Below are 16,961 nucleotides of genomic sequence, written 5' to 3'. Positions count from 1 at the left end.
CCTGGTCCTGGAGGCACCTCAGTCAGTCAAGTTTTTCAGGATACCCACAGTGAATATTCATGAGAGAGATTTGCATGTACTGCCTCCACAGCATGCAAATCTCTCTCATGAATATTTATTGTGGATATACTGAAAACCTGACTGGTTGGGGTGCCGCCAGGATCAGGTATTGGGAACCAGTGGATTAGACCATTTTTTAAAAATTATATGCTGGCATGGATATGAAATAAAAGGGACAATTATCCAGGTAGTTTTTTATGGTGCTAAATCCCTACTTTCAACTGAACTGAGAGACCTAAAAGGAGCAAGAAGAAACTATCAAATCCAAAGCAAAACTAAACTTAACTAAAATTATAACCCCCCCCCCCTAAAAGTCATTCTTTTATTGTAATAATAAAAATGAACAGCACACAAAAGAACTGTTCAATCTTTTGTTCCATTTGTATTATGTACAACCCAGATCAATTGTGATCTTCATATGTGGAATATATGGTAACTCCTGATGACAGTCAGTCAGTCTGACTTTGCAAAGACTGTACAAGGAGTGGTTCCTTTTCTGCTAGCAGCTGATAGAGTCTGGTTGAGCTCTTCTTTCCTTTACGCAAGATCATATCTAGAGTTCTCCGGATCTTCTCTGCACAGTTGGCATCAGATATGATGAACTGATGATCTCCATTATTAATAATCCCTTCCTGAAGGAGACATTCTAGGATAGACTCTATGGTCATGAGTCGTTGTACAATCGCCATCCGGTGCTTTAGTAGAAAAGTTGACCCTGGACCAGTAAGAAAGGTAATGAGGGTTAGGTCAACTTTATGCAGAGGAAGGCTCAAAAATCAGTGTACAGTATTTACAACATTTACATGGATGTATGGAAGTTTATTTAAATACAAACAAAAAAGAAAAAGAAAAAGAAAAGTAAATGAATTATATCATTTAGGAAGATTATATCATGTTTTCATTGATAAATTTAGTGAGGATGAACGTGTGCCATAAATATTCAAAGTGGTATCCATGACCAATTAAGCATCAAAAAAACAAAATTTCTGAATCCCACTAATATCTCCTTCCCTCAATTTGTTACTAGCACATGGCCGGAAGCAAAGAAAATGGCAATTTTCAAATCCATTTCCATGAATATTGTTTTACCCATTGGAATAAGCTGTTTTAAAAAAACTGTTTATACTTGTTGAAGGTAAAATCATGTGCATTGCTCAACACAGGGCTTACAATCTATGTTTGTACTTGAGGCAATGGTGGATCAAAGTGATTTGCCCAAGTTCACAAGGAGTGGCAGTGGCATTTGAACTTGGCTTCCCTGGTTCTCAGCCTGCTGTTCCAACACAGGCACAAACAGCTATATTCTATTTACGGTGGCTGAAAAACTTGGTGCCAAAAACATTTCCACTTAGGCTTAATATACAGACCGCTCCTAGATTTAGGCGTGGTTTATAGAATACGCTTAGTGACCATGCCAGCGCCTAACTCTAGGCGCATCTATTTACGCCAAGGAAAACGTGGTGTAAATAGCGGTGTCTAAGTTAGGACTGGAGCAGGTGTATTATATAACCCTGCACGTAAACATTTGAGAACACCCACACTTTCTTAAATTCAGGTACAGACCTTGTTTCCACCATCACCACTTCTGCAAAAAAAAATTTTTTCCTAAGATTAGAGTGGAAGAGTAGCCTAATGGCTAGTGCAGTGAGCTAAGAACCTGGGGAAACTGGGTTTAGTTCCCGCTGCAGCTTATTGTGACCCTGAGCCAAGTTACTTAGTCCTCCATTACGTCAGATACAAAACTTAGCGTGAGCTCTCTAGGTACAGAGAAAGTACATGCATATAATATATGTAAACCATCTTGGTCATACCACAGAAAAGCAGTATATCAAGTCCATGACCTTCTTTTTGGACAGGGCTTTCTCAAAATCTGTTTCCGGACATATGGGAATGGTGTTAGGATAGTAGACAGGCAGCAAGTTTTGTGTGTGTGTGGGAGGAGGGGGGGAAGAGGTGAATATTGTAGTAAATGAAGGCATGAGGGATTTAAAAAAATGTAAAAAGCTTGGGTTGGGGGAAGGAACATTCAGTTTGCTTTACAATTCATGGAGTGTGTAAGAACACATCCTTGTAATGCTATTTTGCATGAAACATAGTTAGTATACGTATCTATTTATTTATTTGGATTTTGCTCACACCTTTTTCAGTAGTAGCTCAAGGTGAGTTACATTCAGGTACACTGGATATTTCTCTGTCCCAGGAGGGCTCACAATCTAAGTTTGTACCTGAGGCAATGGAGGGTTAAGTGACTTGCCCAAGATCACAAGGAGCAGCAGTGGGATTTGAACTGGCCACCTTTGGATTTCAAGACTGTTGCTCTAACCACTAAGCCACTCCTACTAGATTACTCCTGATTCTAATTCATGCATTATACTCACCCTCTTTTAAATCTTTAGGTGCCATATGCTCTGACTTGGGCTTGCAGCTCCCTGAAACAGACACGTAAGGACAGATAAATACCAGCTGAAGTAGTACATTATTGGGGACTCAGTCTAAAAATGTATTTGACATTAATTAGGCAGTGAAGTGCAGAATGGCAAAGCCTCCTGGGTGAAGACAGAAAAAGTGGGAGTTTGACCACAGATGCCAAAGTCTGGAAAGACGTTTGCTTAACAACAAAAGTTTATTCAATAAAAAGACTCGACACAAACATTGATTGCGTTTTCTTTTCCAAGGGTCTTTTTAAAGACCAACATCCACTGTTATATTGGACATTTATCGCTTGCAGAGGATTTTCTCTGCATCTTGGTACATTTATTTGTAGACGGGTGATCCTGTATCCAGGAGCATCAGCATATAACCAGCTACCGCACAGACTCCTGATGCAGGCCTAGTGGCCGAAACATGATTGTGTCGAGTCTTTTTATTGAATAAACTTTTGTTGTTAAGCAAACGTCTTTCCAGACTTTGGCATCCAAGGTCAAACTCTCACTTTTTCTGTCTTACCTCTGTGTTTTCCCGTGGGACTTTTGAGTTCTCCGCCTCTTGGCGGATTCTCTTGAACAAAGCCTCCTGGGTGTGCACATTTCTCCACACATCCTGCATTAGAACTTGGTGCGTCATGTTCCAAATCATTGGTTATCAAGCCGCGTTAGCAGTTCCCACATGGCAATGCCAATGAAGCCCATTCAAACTAAATGGACTTTGTCAGCATTACTGTATCGGGGACCGCTAGCGTGGCTTGATAACCAATGATTTGGAACATGTCCTCAGGCAAGGAAGGGGCAGTGATCACTTATAATTACTTGTACAATGGGAAATTCCGAATGAAAGGAGAATTCTAATACTGAGAACTTGAGACATATTTATGTTTATTTGAAAAATTTGTTATACCTCTCTATCCAAAACCAATGCAATTTACAACATAATAAAAACAGAAAATAAACAGAAATACTATACATCAATACAAAAGAAAAAAAAAAAGCAACTCTATCATTATCCATGACCCACAGCAAAACAACCAACCAAAACGACTGTTACCCAAAGCCTCCTGTCTCTGGAAATGCTAAAGAATAAAAATAAGTCTTCATCCCAACCTTAAATTTGTTAAAGGTTGGGTTGCTAACAAAGTTAAAGGGGAAAAGAATTCAACAAAACAGGTGCACCCCCCCCCACCCCAAAAAATAAAACAAAAATAAAACACAGTATCACGATACAACCATGCTTCTGCAGGCAGGGGGACCAAAAGCCTATTTTGAGACTGTGAGCGCAATGCCTATAAGGGCAAATAAGGTACCAACAAAGTAGAAAGATAGGTTGGGGACCACATATAAGAAACCAAATGTGACAACCAACACCTTTAACTCAAAATGAAACCAGTGGTGCATTTAAAGCAGTGGTGTAATGACTCTATTTCTGAGAACCCATGATTAACTTAACAGACATATTTTGAAGCAGCTGTAATCGAAGCAACAATACGTACGAGATATCATTGTACAAAGCAATTCAATTATCCAAACTAATAAACAAACTAAACAGCAAGGTAAACAACGCTGAATCACTAATGCATGTATTCACGGAAGCAATACACGACAGAGTGAAAATACAGCATTAAACACTTCGAGGCAGAAATATGATTGTGTTGGTGCTGGAGAGCAGACATTTTAAAACAGACAATACTGTAAGACTCTTGTTCAAAGTTAGATACTCAGCTGGTGGTGGTTAGTAATTTGCTAACGACAGCTTTATGCCCGGATATTCAATACCAGTCCGTGTGCAGGCGCTAGCTTTGAATATCCAGGCATACACGGCCAGCTAAAACTTAGCAGGTTATGTGCGATATTCAGTACTTAACCAGCTAAGAGGAACTGTATAAGGATAAAACTGCATAAAACACAGTCCTATTTATACGGTTATTTAGGTGATTAAGGGGCCCTTTTACCAAAGTGCAGCAAAAGGAGGCCAGCGCTGGCGTGTGTTTTACATGCATGCCGAGGCCCCCTTTTACTGCAGCTGATAAAAGGGAAATCTCGCTTTCCTATGGGAAATGGCCATGCAGCAAATAAAGCACTTGCCGTGCAGCCATTTTGGAGGTGGGGGGGGGGGGGGGGGGGGGGAGTGTTTTTTTTTCTTCTGAAACCATAATTGTGCATGATACCAAGGGCTTCCTACCCTATGATACGCAGAAAAAACCTCCAATGATACCACTATATCAAGGGCCTCTGGCAGAATAGAATGCCAAACTGATCTTCCAGTGATAATGAAACAAAATAGTAGGAAAAGCACAACCGTCAACACAAGAGGTGGAATCAAAAGCCCTAAATCTCGATGACAGAAAGGTCTAGTATTGTTAGAATTAAATAAAAAACAAAACAGGCAACTGAAAGGACATAGATACCAAAAAATGAGCAGTGCAGGGATAATCGTCAGACTGGAAAGCGTAAACTCTGTAAGAAATAGATACGATCAACGGTATGACCAGCAGTACATATAGGCTCACTGCACAAAGTCCAGACTATCCATAAGGAAAATCAAGTCCTTGTCCCCAGTTGAGGCATTTTATTATAACCCAAGTAAAAATGATCAGTTAGCTACAACTGCCAAGTTCGCAGGGCTGTGCCAATACAGTAAGCGGGGCAAGCACCGCAGGGGGGCGTCAACCTCTGGAGGGCGCCACCACTGTACTTATCCTCGCCGCTTACCTCAGCTCCGCACCACCCCGGGGGCTTTAAATCTTTTACCTCTGACGGTCGCAGCAGCTGAGCAGCGTCAGTGAAAGCGCTGCTGACGTCTCCAGCCTTCCCTTCACGCTCGTTCCTTCCCTCAGTGTCCCGCCTTCTTCTGACGTCATTTCCTTGCGAGGGCAGGACACTGAGGGAACGAACGAGCGAGCGCGAAGGGAAGGCTGGAGACGTCAGCAGCGCTTTCACTGACGCTGCTCAGCTGCTGCGACCGTCGGAGGTAAGATTTAAAGCCTCCAGGGCGGCGCAGTGCTGAGGTAAGGGAAGGGCAGAGAGGGACATGGATGGGAGGGCAGGGCCCGAGGGAGAGGAGAAATTGCTGGAAATGGAGGGGAGAGAGGAGTATTGCTGGATATGGATGGAGGAGGAAAGGGCAGAGAGGGACATGGATGGGAGGGTAGGGCCCAGGGAGAGGAGAAATTGCTGGAAATGGAGGGGAGGGGAGAGAGGAGAATTGCTGGATATGGATGGAGGAGGGAAGGGCAGAGATGGACAAGGATGGACATAGATGGGAGGCCAGGGCCCAGGGAGAGAGGAGAAATTGCTGTAAATGGAGGGGAGGGGAGAGAGGAGAATTGCTGGATATGGATGGAGGAGGGAAGGGCAGAGAGGGACAAGGATGAACATGGATGGGAGGGCAGGGCCCAGGGAGAGAGGAGAAATTGCTGGACATGGAGGGGAGGGGAGAGAGGAGAATTGTTGGACATGGATGGAGGGGAGGGAAGGGAAGACAGAGGAAGGAGATGCACATGGATGGAGGGAAAGGGAGAGAGAAGAAATGCTGGGCATGGATGGAGGGGAGGGAAGAGAGAGGAAGGAGATGAGATGAGGGAAAAGGAAGAGAGAAGAAAAACTGCACATGGATGGAGAAAATAGGCAGAAGCTGGATCCACTGGACAGTCAAGTCTGCGGAGGACCCAGCTTTTACTTATGGATATAGAGCAAGAAATGAAGAAGAAAGGAGGAAAGTAAAGAAATAAATGGAAAGGAAGCCCTGGAAAGGGAGTTAAGAGGACAGATAGCAGCAGAATCAGATACTGGGCCAGCATGATCAGAAAAAGAAAGTCACCAGACAACAAAGGTAGAAAAAATCATTTTATTTTCATTTTAGCGTTTGGAATATGTCCACTTTGAGAATTTACATCTGCTATCTTATTTTGCAATGTATAGCAATTTGTTTCTAAGAATACTGCTGACAATTCCTGTCAATGTGGCAAGTGGTAAGCGATCATTTAAAAATCATAAAAAATGATTTGCGATCAAGTATTTTGCAAGAAAGGCTTGTAAGCCTTGCCATGATTGCTATAGAGAATGATATATGTGCCCAGTTAGATATCAAAGATTTAATTAGTAATTTCAAGCACGAAAAGCTAAGTGATTGAAAACCCTCTATTTGTTGAGCAATCCCACAAAGATGCACTCCATCTTTCAGCTCCTATTTCCTTTGCATCTTGTGCCACACGGGGGGTGGGGGTGGGGGGGGGGCGTCAACTGATAGTCTGCAGGGGGGCACCAGAGACCCTAGGCACGGCCTTGCAAGTTTGCCCACCTTGAAAAAGGCTGAAGATACAGAAGAACGCCAATTATCCAAACGCCCATCATCTGGATGTCCAATTATCCAGATCAATTATCCGCCTGATAGTGATGTACCTCCCCAGCCAATCCTTGCGGTCCACGCATTCTACTACAGGAAATGATGTGAAAGGGAGTGGGGATGCAGAAGAGAAAAGCCCTGCTCTTTCCCGACTCATATGCAGTAGAAAAAAGCCCTTTCAGCCTAGATGCAACACAGGATCAGCTTTGCTGTTTCAGCTTGTGGGGATGCGGCACAGGAAACGGCCTTGCTCTTTCAGCATCCGGGAACATGGCAGAGGAAATACAGCACCGCACTGTACTTTAATTTTAAATACAGTGCTGTATAGTATTTCCTTTTTTAATTATAAATACAGTACAATTACAGAACTGTATTGTATGTTGTATTTTTTTCTGCCAACTTATTGATGAAAAAAAAAAAACTAATGTTCAATATGCCATGCTCTGATTGCGTTTTCCTTAGAAAAAATTGATATGTAATTATCCAGATATATGATTATCCGGACCACTCTCTGCAGAGGACAGTCTAGACAATCGGCGTTCTACTGTATTTGCTTGATGGTGCTGTGAGGATCCATTGTGTGCCAGCAGGAGGGTAATTGGCGATGACAAAATTTCTGCCACTCCCCTTAGTTCTGGAGCACAAAAAAAGGACAGAGTCCACTGCAGTGGAGCAAAATAGGGGCTGAGCATAAAAAACATTGTCAAGAAATATAAAATCTTTAATTGTCAGTATAGTAAGCTATCCTTGTTTCTTAGCTTGAATTCCTCTTTAATCTAAAACAGTTCCTATTGGAAATAGAAAAGAAAAACCACCACCCATACACTTACCTGAGTCTGGTAAAGATACCTCTATTTCATCCTGGACAGTAGTAAAACTGGCTTTTATTTTACTCTCCTGAGGAAAGACAAGAAATGAAACAAGGAAGCAAGAAGAAGAAGATCTATCAGACTAAGAGGGTGCCTATTCTTAGACACTAAGAATGCACCTATTCAGATCCTGTTTTATAAAGAAAAGTAGGCATCTACTTTATAGGATACTAAGGTAACAGGATCAAAATATACCTGTATGCAAAAACATACAGGTATATTTTGATCCTGTGCCAGAAAGAGCTGGTATAAATGTTCATGCCTAAATTGTGAATGTATACAAACAAAGTTTTCTGTAATTTATATGTATGAATATGTAATTTATATACATGCACACGTGTCCACATACATCTGCAAATAACTAGAATTCTGGCATTATTATGTATATATTTTCCACCTAAATCTAGGTGGCTCCTTAGAGAAATTACCCCCTACATGAGCCAGGGGCGTATCTGTGTGGGGCCACAGGGGCCTGGGCCCCCGCAGATTTCGCCCTGGACCCCCCTACTGCCGCCGTGGGTACCTTTGCTGGCGGGGGACCCCAACCCCCACCAGCCGAGGTCCGCTTCCTCCTGCCGCTGCGAGGTTTTTTAAGTTTATCGGGATTCGTCCTCCGTCACTCTGTGCTGCTGTTCAAAGAAGCTGCTAGCTGAATGCAGTTTTCGGACTGAGTCTGACGTCGCTGCTGCACGTTGTACATGAGTCTGACGTCCTGCATGTACAACGTGCAGCAGCGACGTCAGACTCAGTCCGAAACTGCATTCAGCTAGCAGCTTCTTTGAACAGCAGCACAGAGTGACGGAGGACAAATCCCGATGAAGAACTTAAAAAACCTCGCAGCGGCAGGAGGAAGCGGACCTCGGCTGGTGGGGGTTGGGGTCCCCCACCAGCAAAGGTACACACGGCGGCAGGGGGGGGTCGGAAATGGCGGCGGCGGCTGGGGGGGGGGGCTATAATGTGCCCCCTCACTCTGGCTTCGGCCCCCGCTACCGCCGACTTTCAGATACGCCCCTGACATGAGCTAGTGGGAAATAAAATGTGTTACCTCAGCAGATGAGTTCTTCAATCTATCCCGCACTGTGCGCACTGCATCATCTATGTCAGATTTATATACAGAAAAGATCTCTCGGGTTTTCCAAACACACACTGAAAAGAAACAAAACACAAAAAAATGTTGATTTAATGCTCCAGATACAACCGTCAGTATAAAAACTAGCATAGGAGGTCATTTTAGAAATGCTTTTCTAGAACTGCATGGCTATATACACACACACAAGTACAATAATGCATGTATTTACAGAAGCAATACACAATTGAGAGTGAATATACAGTATTAAATACCTCGAGGCAGAACAGCATGCTCAAAACTGTGATTGTGTTGGTGCTGAAGAGCAAACATTTTAAAACAGACAATACTGTAGGACTCTTGTTAAAAGTTACATATTCAGCTGGTGGCAGTTAGTGATTTGCTGACTACAGACGGCTTTATGCCCGGATATTCAATACCAGGCCATGTGCAGGCGCAGGCATTGAATATCCAGGCATATGCAGCCAGCTAAAACTTAACAGGTCAAGTGCAATATTCAGCACTTAACCGGCTAAGTGGAACCGCATAAGCACTGCCACGCTGGGAAAAGACCAAAGGTCCATCAAGCCCAGCACTCTGTCTCCGACAGCGGCCAATCCAGGCCCCAAGAACCTGGCAAAACCCCCAAAATTTAATAACGATCAATGGACTTTTCCTTCAGAAATCTGTCCAGAGCCAGACCCCCTTTAAACTCAGCAAGGCCAGCTGCCGTCACTACCTTCTCCGGCAATGAGTTCCAGAGTCTAACTACGCGCTGAGTAAAGAAAAACTTTCTCCGATTTGTTTTAAACCTACCACATTCTAATTTCATCTTGTGTCCCCTGGTTCTAGTACTGTTAGAAAGCGTAAACAAATGCTTCACATCTGTCCACTCTATCCCGCTCATTATTTTGTAAACCTCTATCATATCACCTGATATGAATACCTGATGCTAGGAACCACTTTGGGAGTCAGCACCCAGAAAAAAGATCTCTGTCTCATTGAAGACAACATGCTGAAATCTTCTGCCCAGTGTGTGGCTGCAGTCAAAAAAGCAAACAGGATGCTAGGAACTATTAGAAAGGGATAGTAACCTCAGCTTGAGTATTGTGTTCAATTCTGGTCGCCGTATCTCAAAAAAGATAAAGTGAAATTAGAAAAGGTTCAAAGATTGACCAAAATGATAAAGGGGATGGAACTCCTCTCATATGAGGAAACGCTAAAGAGGTTAGGGTTCTTCAGCTTGGAAAAGAGATGGCTGAGGAGGGATATGACTGAGGTAAAAGTGAATCGATTTTTCACTTTTTGAAAAAGTACAAAGTCCAAGGAACACTCAATGAAATGGAAATACTGCAAAGAATAGTTAAGATCTGGACTTCGTTGCTTGAGGGTGTGGTAACAGCGATTAGCATATCTAGGTTTTAAAAAAGTTCGGACAAGTTCCTGGAAGAAAAGTTCATAGTCTGCTATTGAAATGAACTAGTTCTTAGTAGGGGAGTTGGTAAAGCTTAAAGAGTTGCTCCTTATACTGGAAAGGATATTTGAGTAATAGGTCGAGAAAAGAAGAAAATGTGTATACACATGCATGTGGGGGGTGGGGGGGTGGGAGTTAAGTATTTGAGGGATTGGGGCGTTAATAATTTTGACTTTCAATGTTAAAGGCTTAATTTCTCCTAAGGAGCTGGAAAGTAAGAGGTCCCACGTAGTATATCTACAGGAAACACCAGAAATGGAGTCATGAGAGGCTGCTTCAGTATAGGTTGTATCCACAAGTATATCTGGCATCAGACTAGAGAGGGAGGGAGGAAGGCAAAGGGAATGGCAATTCGTTTTCTTAGAGATTTGATGGTGCAAGTGCAACAGGTCAATAGACATCCCTTGGGGAAGTATATTTTGGGCTCTGGTTTTGACAGATCAAATGGAATTGAAAGTAGTGAATTTTTATGCCCCAAATCATAATTAAGTTGACTTTTATAATACTGTGGTGGGTGGGGGGAGATACAATTTGAATACTTACCTTGATGTAGGAATGGATACCACTGCTAGACGAGATTGGGAAGACACTACATACTCATGAATGTTGCAGGCTATAGTAACTGACCTGGGATTGTTTGATTGTTGGAGAGAATTCATGCTAACCAGAGACTATGAAGTGTATTTTCAAAGCACAAAGTTACAGAGTAACCTAGGGAACTTTGTAAGTCTAAGTGCTTTGAAAATATGCCTCTATCTACTTCACATCCCATAGACTGTATTCTCATATAGACTTCTTAATTGTAGAAAGGACATTGAGGGGAAAACTTTTTTTTTTTTTTTTGGGGGGGGGGGGGGGGGGGAGGGGGTATTAATAGGAACTATAAACTTTTCGGATCATGCCCCTTGCTGGGTGAAATTGTACACTCTACAAGATGAAATTAAAGATAAACATTTGTCCCTAAATAATAAATTTGTTAAAAGATGAAGTGCTATTAAAGGAATACTGTGAGTTGCTGAAGGAGTATTTAGAACTTAACATGCATTCAGGACCTTTGCTTTATGTTGTCTGGGATATTTTAAAAGCAGTGTCAAGGGGCTATTTTATCAAAGTAGCTGTACAGTGCAAGAAGAAGCGAGAAGAGGTCCAAATTTAATGTCTAATATTTTATAAATTGAATATGCAATAAAAGTACAGTGTAGTAAATTTAAAACAAATCAGAGAAAATATTAATTCACCCAACACATAATTAAACTCTGGAATTCGTTGCCGGAGAACGTGGTGAAGGCGGTTAGCTTGGCAGAGTTTAAAAAAAGGTTAGACGGTTTCCTAAAGGACAAGTCCATAAACTGCTACTAAATGGACTTGGGAAAAATCCACAATTCCGGGAATAACATGTATAGAATGTTTGTATGTTTGGGAAGCTTGCCAGGTGCCCTTGGCCTGGATTGGCCGTTGTCGTGGACAGGATGCTGGGCTCAATGGACCCTTGGTCTTTTCCCAGTGTGGCATTACTTATGTACTTATGAATAAGGTGAAGCAAAGACATTATGAATATACAGATGAAGCCCACAGAATGCTAGTGTATAAATTGCATAAAGTCCAAGCTGACTGTAAGGTGGGAAAGATTAAGGATAGAATGAAGAAACTTGCATCTGTCTGCTCACATAAGTGAACATTTCAGAGAGTTGTCACAGGAATTATATATATGCGACTCTCAAATGAAAAATGAAAATATTAATGCCTACTTAGCAGCACAAAATTTACCTACACTAACCTCATACCAAGCAGAGAGTCTAGAAGCTGACGTGATGCCAACAGAAGTATGGAAAGCAATAAGTGCTATGGCTACAGGGAAAGCTCCAGAGTTAGATGGTTTCACACTGGAATACTATAAGGCATTTCCCACTCAGCTGTCGCCTTTATTGACAAAAGTAATCTACAGAATGTGCTGAGCAGAGCCACTACCTCCTACTATGTTGGACGCCTAGATATCTGTTCTACTGAAAGAGGGTAAAGGCAGACTGTCAGTCACACAGATCCATTTCTATAGTGAATGTCGATGTTAAAATATTTGCTAAAGTCTTGGTTAGTACACTGGGTGGCTTCTGCCGATCTGGTATGTCCACATGAGGTGGCCTTTGCCCCTAAGAAGCAGGCAGTCAATAATAGCTATACTAATTCATGTGGCTTGGAGAAAATAGATTCCAGTTTTCTTACTGGGTTATAGATGCCAAAAAGGCATTCAATAGGGTCTTACATTTGCTAGGAGGCTATAACCTATACTTCTTCATCCTCTCCCAGGATTCCCTCAAGAGAAGGATACCATTCTGACCAGAACAATTCTGCCTTGAACTGTCTAGTTCATTTGTGAGGCAAGACACAACTGAGAAGAGACATCCAAGAGAGCCCCAGTCCAAGCAGTTAACATCCCCGCCTCCCCATCAGGTACCTGCACCTTACAAAAGGCCTAGTACATAATCAGCACGAAATCAGGCAAAAAAAAAGTACTCTTAGGAAAAGGGAACCACTAAGATATCTTGGACCTTCAGACCTTTCCTGTTTAGGTGATTGAAAATGAAGGACCCAAGCTAGAGAATGACAACAGCTGGAAGAAGCAAATAAGGTTGAAGCAGTACTGCGTTGCACATCCAACATAGCAGCATTCCTAATTATGTACAGACCACTGCAGTAGGGAGGCCATTATTTACCCCAACTCTACAGCATTCCTGCATGAGGGAGAGTACTTTTTCACAGATAAGATAGTGGATGCCTGCAACGTCCTCCCATGTGAGCTGGTGGAGACTGCAACAATAAAAAAAACCTGTGGGATATACACAAAGTATTCCTATATAGGAGAAGAATGTGGAAGATAAGCCCAGGGGGCAAGATGGTGTCTGAAGCAGACACTTGAAGTGTGCTTACCAAACGCTACCAAACTCCAAGTCTGCTTTCTGCAGTCATTGGGGAAAAGGAAAGGTGCCCAGAAGATTCACCCTCTGACTTCTGAGGCTCCGAGGTGCTTGGTACAGTACTCCCTTGAGGGAGCATTGACGCCTCAAGTTGCGGACCTTAGTGCTGACCACACGTCTCAGCCCAGATTCAAGGCCGACTCCCTTCAGACCGGAAGAGGTTTGCCAGTAGAGGCTGGTGCAGCTTCTCAATCCCTAAGTTCTTGCCGAAGGTAGTGTCGGAGTTCCATCTGAACCAGTCAATTGTCTTGCCAACATTCTTTCCCCGTCCTCATTCCTGCCCTGCTGAACGTCAGCTGCACACATTGGACTGCAAAAGAGCATTGGCCTTCTATCTGGAGCGGACACAGCCCAACAGACAGTCCGCCCAATTGTTTGTTTCTTTTGATCCCAACAGGAGGGGAGTGGCTGTGGGGAAACGCACCATATCCAATTGGCTAGCAGATTGCACTTCCTTCACTTACGCCCAGGCTGGGCTGGCTCTTGAGGGTCATATCACGGCTCACAATGTGAGAGCCATGGCTGCGTCAGTGGCCCACTTGAAGTCAGCCACTATTGAAGAGATCTGCAAAGCTGCGACGTGGTCATCTGTCCACACATTTACATCTCATTACTGCCTGCAGCAGGATACCCAACGCGACAGTTGGTTCGGGCAGTCAGTGCTTCAGAATCTGTTTGGGGTTTAGAATCCAACTCCACCCCCCTAGGCCCATGTTTATTCTGTTCCAGGCTACACTCTCAGTTAGTTGGATAAGTTGTTAGGTCAATCTCAGTTATGTCCTCGCCGTTGCGAGGCCCAATTGACTATGTTTGTTGTTTCGAGTGAGCCTGGGGGCTAGGGATACCCCATCAGTGAGAACAAGCAGCCTGCTTGTCCTCGGAGAAAGCGAATGCTACATACCTGTAGAAGGTATTCTCCGAGGACAGCAGGCTGATTGTTCTCACATACCCGCCCGCCTCCCCTTTGGAGTTGTGTCTTCCCTTGTCTTTGTCTTGCTAAATATGGGACTGACGAACACGAGCCGGTTCGGGCGGGAAGACGGCCGCGCATGCGCAGTGCGCATGGGCGCACGAGGACTAGCAAAGGCCTTTGCTAGTGAAGTTTCCGATTGGAGGGGCTGCCGTGGACGTGAGAACAATCAGCCTGCTGTCCTCGGAGAATACCTTCTACAGGTATGTAGCATTCGCTTTACATCTCCCACTGTGTTCTGCCATTAAGCCGACAGCGGATCCTTACCCTTCTGACATCTAGCACTGAAGCTTTGGTTGCCTGTGGACAGAGCTACAGGCAGATCACTCTTCTAAGATATTTTCTCTCTTTTCTTTCCAAATAAAACTAACAAGAATGACCTCCCAGCAAAAAGGTTCTCTTGCAAAAAAAAAAAAAAAAAAGACGGCCAGGGACCAGAAAAAGAGAGTGTAGACACTGGTGAAAGTAGTATCTGACCTTCTTGATCTGAACACCAAGAGCCCGCTGAACTGGAAAAACAGCCCAAGGACTGTTGCCCTAGGAGTCAGAGATTTTGCCTGAAGAGTTAACCTGGCAGCCCAACTGGGATCCTTTACCATCGGAAACGGATTATTCAAAGGTCACTGCCATGGGAGACCAGCAATGCACCAGTCTTTATGTCTGTACTATCTGCTGGAGGCAAATACTGAGGAGCAGAAGACAGCACTAGCCTCCTATAAAGGGGACTGAAGCCAGTTCTGAACTTTTTGTCTCCATCTGATAGCAGGGAAATATAACCTACAAGTCTGGACTGCTGTGGTATAGATGGTAAATGGAAAATATATTAAGCAATCAATCAACAGAATTTATTATATCTACAGACTATGGCAAGAAATGAAGTGACATGGGTCAAAAATACAGAATTTAGATATTGTTGTAGGAGGTGGAAGGCCTCCAATTATTTTAATATACAGAATTAATTCCTCATATTTGGACAGGGAGAAGGGAAAATTAGGTTCTTACCTTGGTAATTTTCTTTCCCTTAGTCATAGCAGATGAAGCCATTACGTATGGGTTATGTCCATCAACCAGCAGGGGAGATAGAGAGCACTCAAACTTTCACAGTGCCCTCTTGGCCAGCTAGCTCCACTGCCTCTTCAGTATTTGAAGCTTCCAAAGCAGTATGGCAAACCGCAATGGGAATCACAAGAGCTTTCCTCACAGCGAACGATGGCCCATCACAAGGGCATGAACTCATAAAGGAGGGAATGCACATCCTCCTGGAGGGAATAAACTCATCCTTCTTATTGTATAAGTGGAGGGGAACACACGCACCTCCTGGAGGGAATCACACATCCTCCCAACACACTGGAGGGAATGAACTCATCCTCCTATTTATAGAACTGGAGGGGAACACACGCGCCTCCTGGAGAGAATCAACACATCCTCCAAAAAAAACATGCTGGAGGGAATGAACACATCCTCCTAAATTTAAACTGAACATGAATCCTGAAGATTGTTTTCCAACTTTCTCCCAAGGAAGGAACTTCAGGAAATTAGAACAGAACCTGAAAAAACAGATTCACAGCATACAGACAATCATACAGGGAGGGCTCATGGCTTCATCTGCTATGACTAAAGGAAAGAAAATTACCAAGGTAAGAACCTAATTTTCCCTTCCTTGTCATCAAGCAGATGAAGCCATTACGTATGGGATTTAACAAAGCAATCCCTAGATAAGGTGGGAACAGGCCACACCACGCGCTAGCACTTGTGCACCAAAACGCGCATCCCTCCTGGCAGCCACATCCAGCCTGTAATGTCGGGCAAAGGAGAGCTTAGAAGCCCATGTTGCTGCACTGCATATCTCTTGAAGAGAGAGTGCTCCAGTTTCAGCCCAAGAGGAAGAAATCGCTCTAGTAGAATGCGCCTTAAAGGCTACAGGCGGAACCCTGCCAGCCAGCAGATAAGCTGAAAAGATAGTTTCTTTGAGCCAGCGGGCAATAGTGGCTTTAGACGCTGGAGACCCTCTGCGAGAACCGGATAGCAAAACAAACAGATGATCAGAAGTCCTGAAAGAGTTAGTAACTCGCAGATACTGCAGCAGAGTCCTGCGCACATCCAAAAGGTGCAGCTGCCCAAAAGATTCTGGAAACTCTTCCTCTGAAAAAGAGGGCAAGAAAAGAGGCTGGTTTAGGTGAAAGGCTGAAACCACCTTAGGCATAAAGGAAGGCACGGTCCGAACCGTGACTCCAGACTCTGAAAATTGCAGAAATGGGTCTCTACAGGACAGCGCCTGGAGCTCTGACACCCATCTCGCCGAGGTAATGGCCACCAGAAAAACGGCCTTCAGTGTCAAATCTTTCTCCGATGCTCGCTGAAGGGGCTCAAAAGGAGATGCCTGCAGGGTTTTCAAAACTAGCCCCAGGTTCCAAGCTGGACAGGGTGCTCGCACTGGAGGTCAGAGCCGAAGCACCCCTCTAAGAAACCGTGCCACATCTTGGTGAGCAGCCAAAGACACGCCTTCCACCTTACCAAGAAGGGAGGCCAACGCTGCCACCTGCACCCGCAGGGAATTATAGGCCAAGCCTTTTTGTACACCTTCCTGCAAAAAGTCCAGAATCGGCAAGACAGGAGCCCGCATTGGAGCAATGGCTCTGGAAGCACACCAAGACTCAAACAGGCACCAAATCCTGGCATAAGCCACGGAAGTGGACCGCTTGCGGGCTTGCAGGAGAGTGGAAATAACTTTATTGGAATAACCTTTATCCCTCAATTGCGCCCTCTCAATAGCCAT

General features: G+C 43.8%; 1 protein-coding gene across 4 annotated transcripts in view; it reads right to left on the bottom strand.

Annotated features, from left to right (window-relative positions):
• Positions 1–427: 427 nt before the first annotated feature.
• The window catches only part of LOC115457860 (receptor-interacting serine/threonine-protein kinase 3-like), a 117,250-nt gene continuing 100,716 nt past the window's right edge, over positions 428–16,961 (bottom strand). For all 4 annotated transcript variants that reach the window (XM_030187519.1, XM_030187520.1, XM_030187521.1 and 1 more), the window contains 4 exons: positions 8,749–8,849; positions 7,665–7,731; positions 2,439–2,489; positions 428–775 (listed from right to left, as the gene is read on the bottom strand). In XM_030187519.1, the coding sequence (XP_030043379.1) occupies positions 510–775; positions 2,439–2,489; positions 7,665–7,731; positions 8,749–8,849 (485 nt within the window). In that variant the 3' untranslated portion in view covers positions 428–509. The remainder of the gene's footprint in view (positions 776–2,438; positions 2,490–7,664; positions 7,732–8,748; positions 8,850–16,961) is intronic.

The sequence above is a fragment of the Microcaecilia unicolor genome, chromosome 14 (assembly GCF_901765095.1).
Source record: "Microcaecilia unicolor chromosome 14, aMicUni1.1, whole genome shotgun sequence".
Taxonomy (NCBI): Eukaryota; Metazoa; Chordata; class Amphibia; order Gymnophiona; family Siphonopidae; genus Microcaecilia; species Microcaecilia unicolor.
This window is presented reverse-complemented; position numbering and strand designations above follow the sequence as displayed.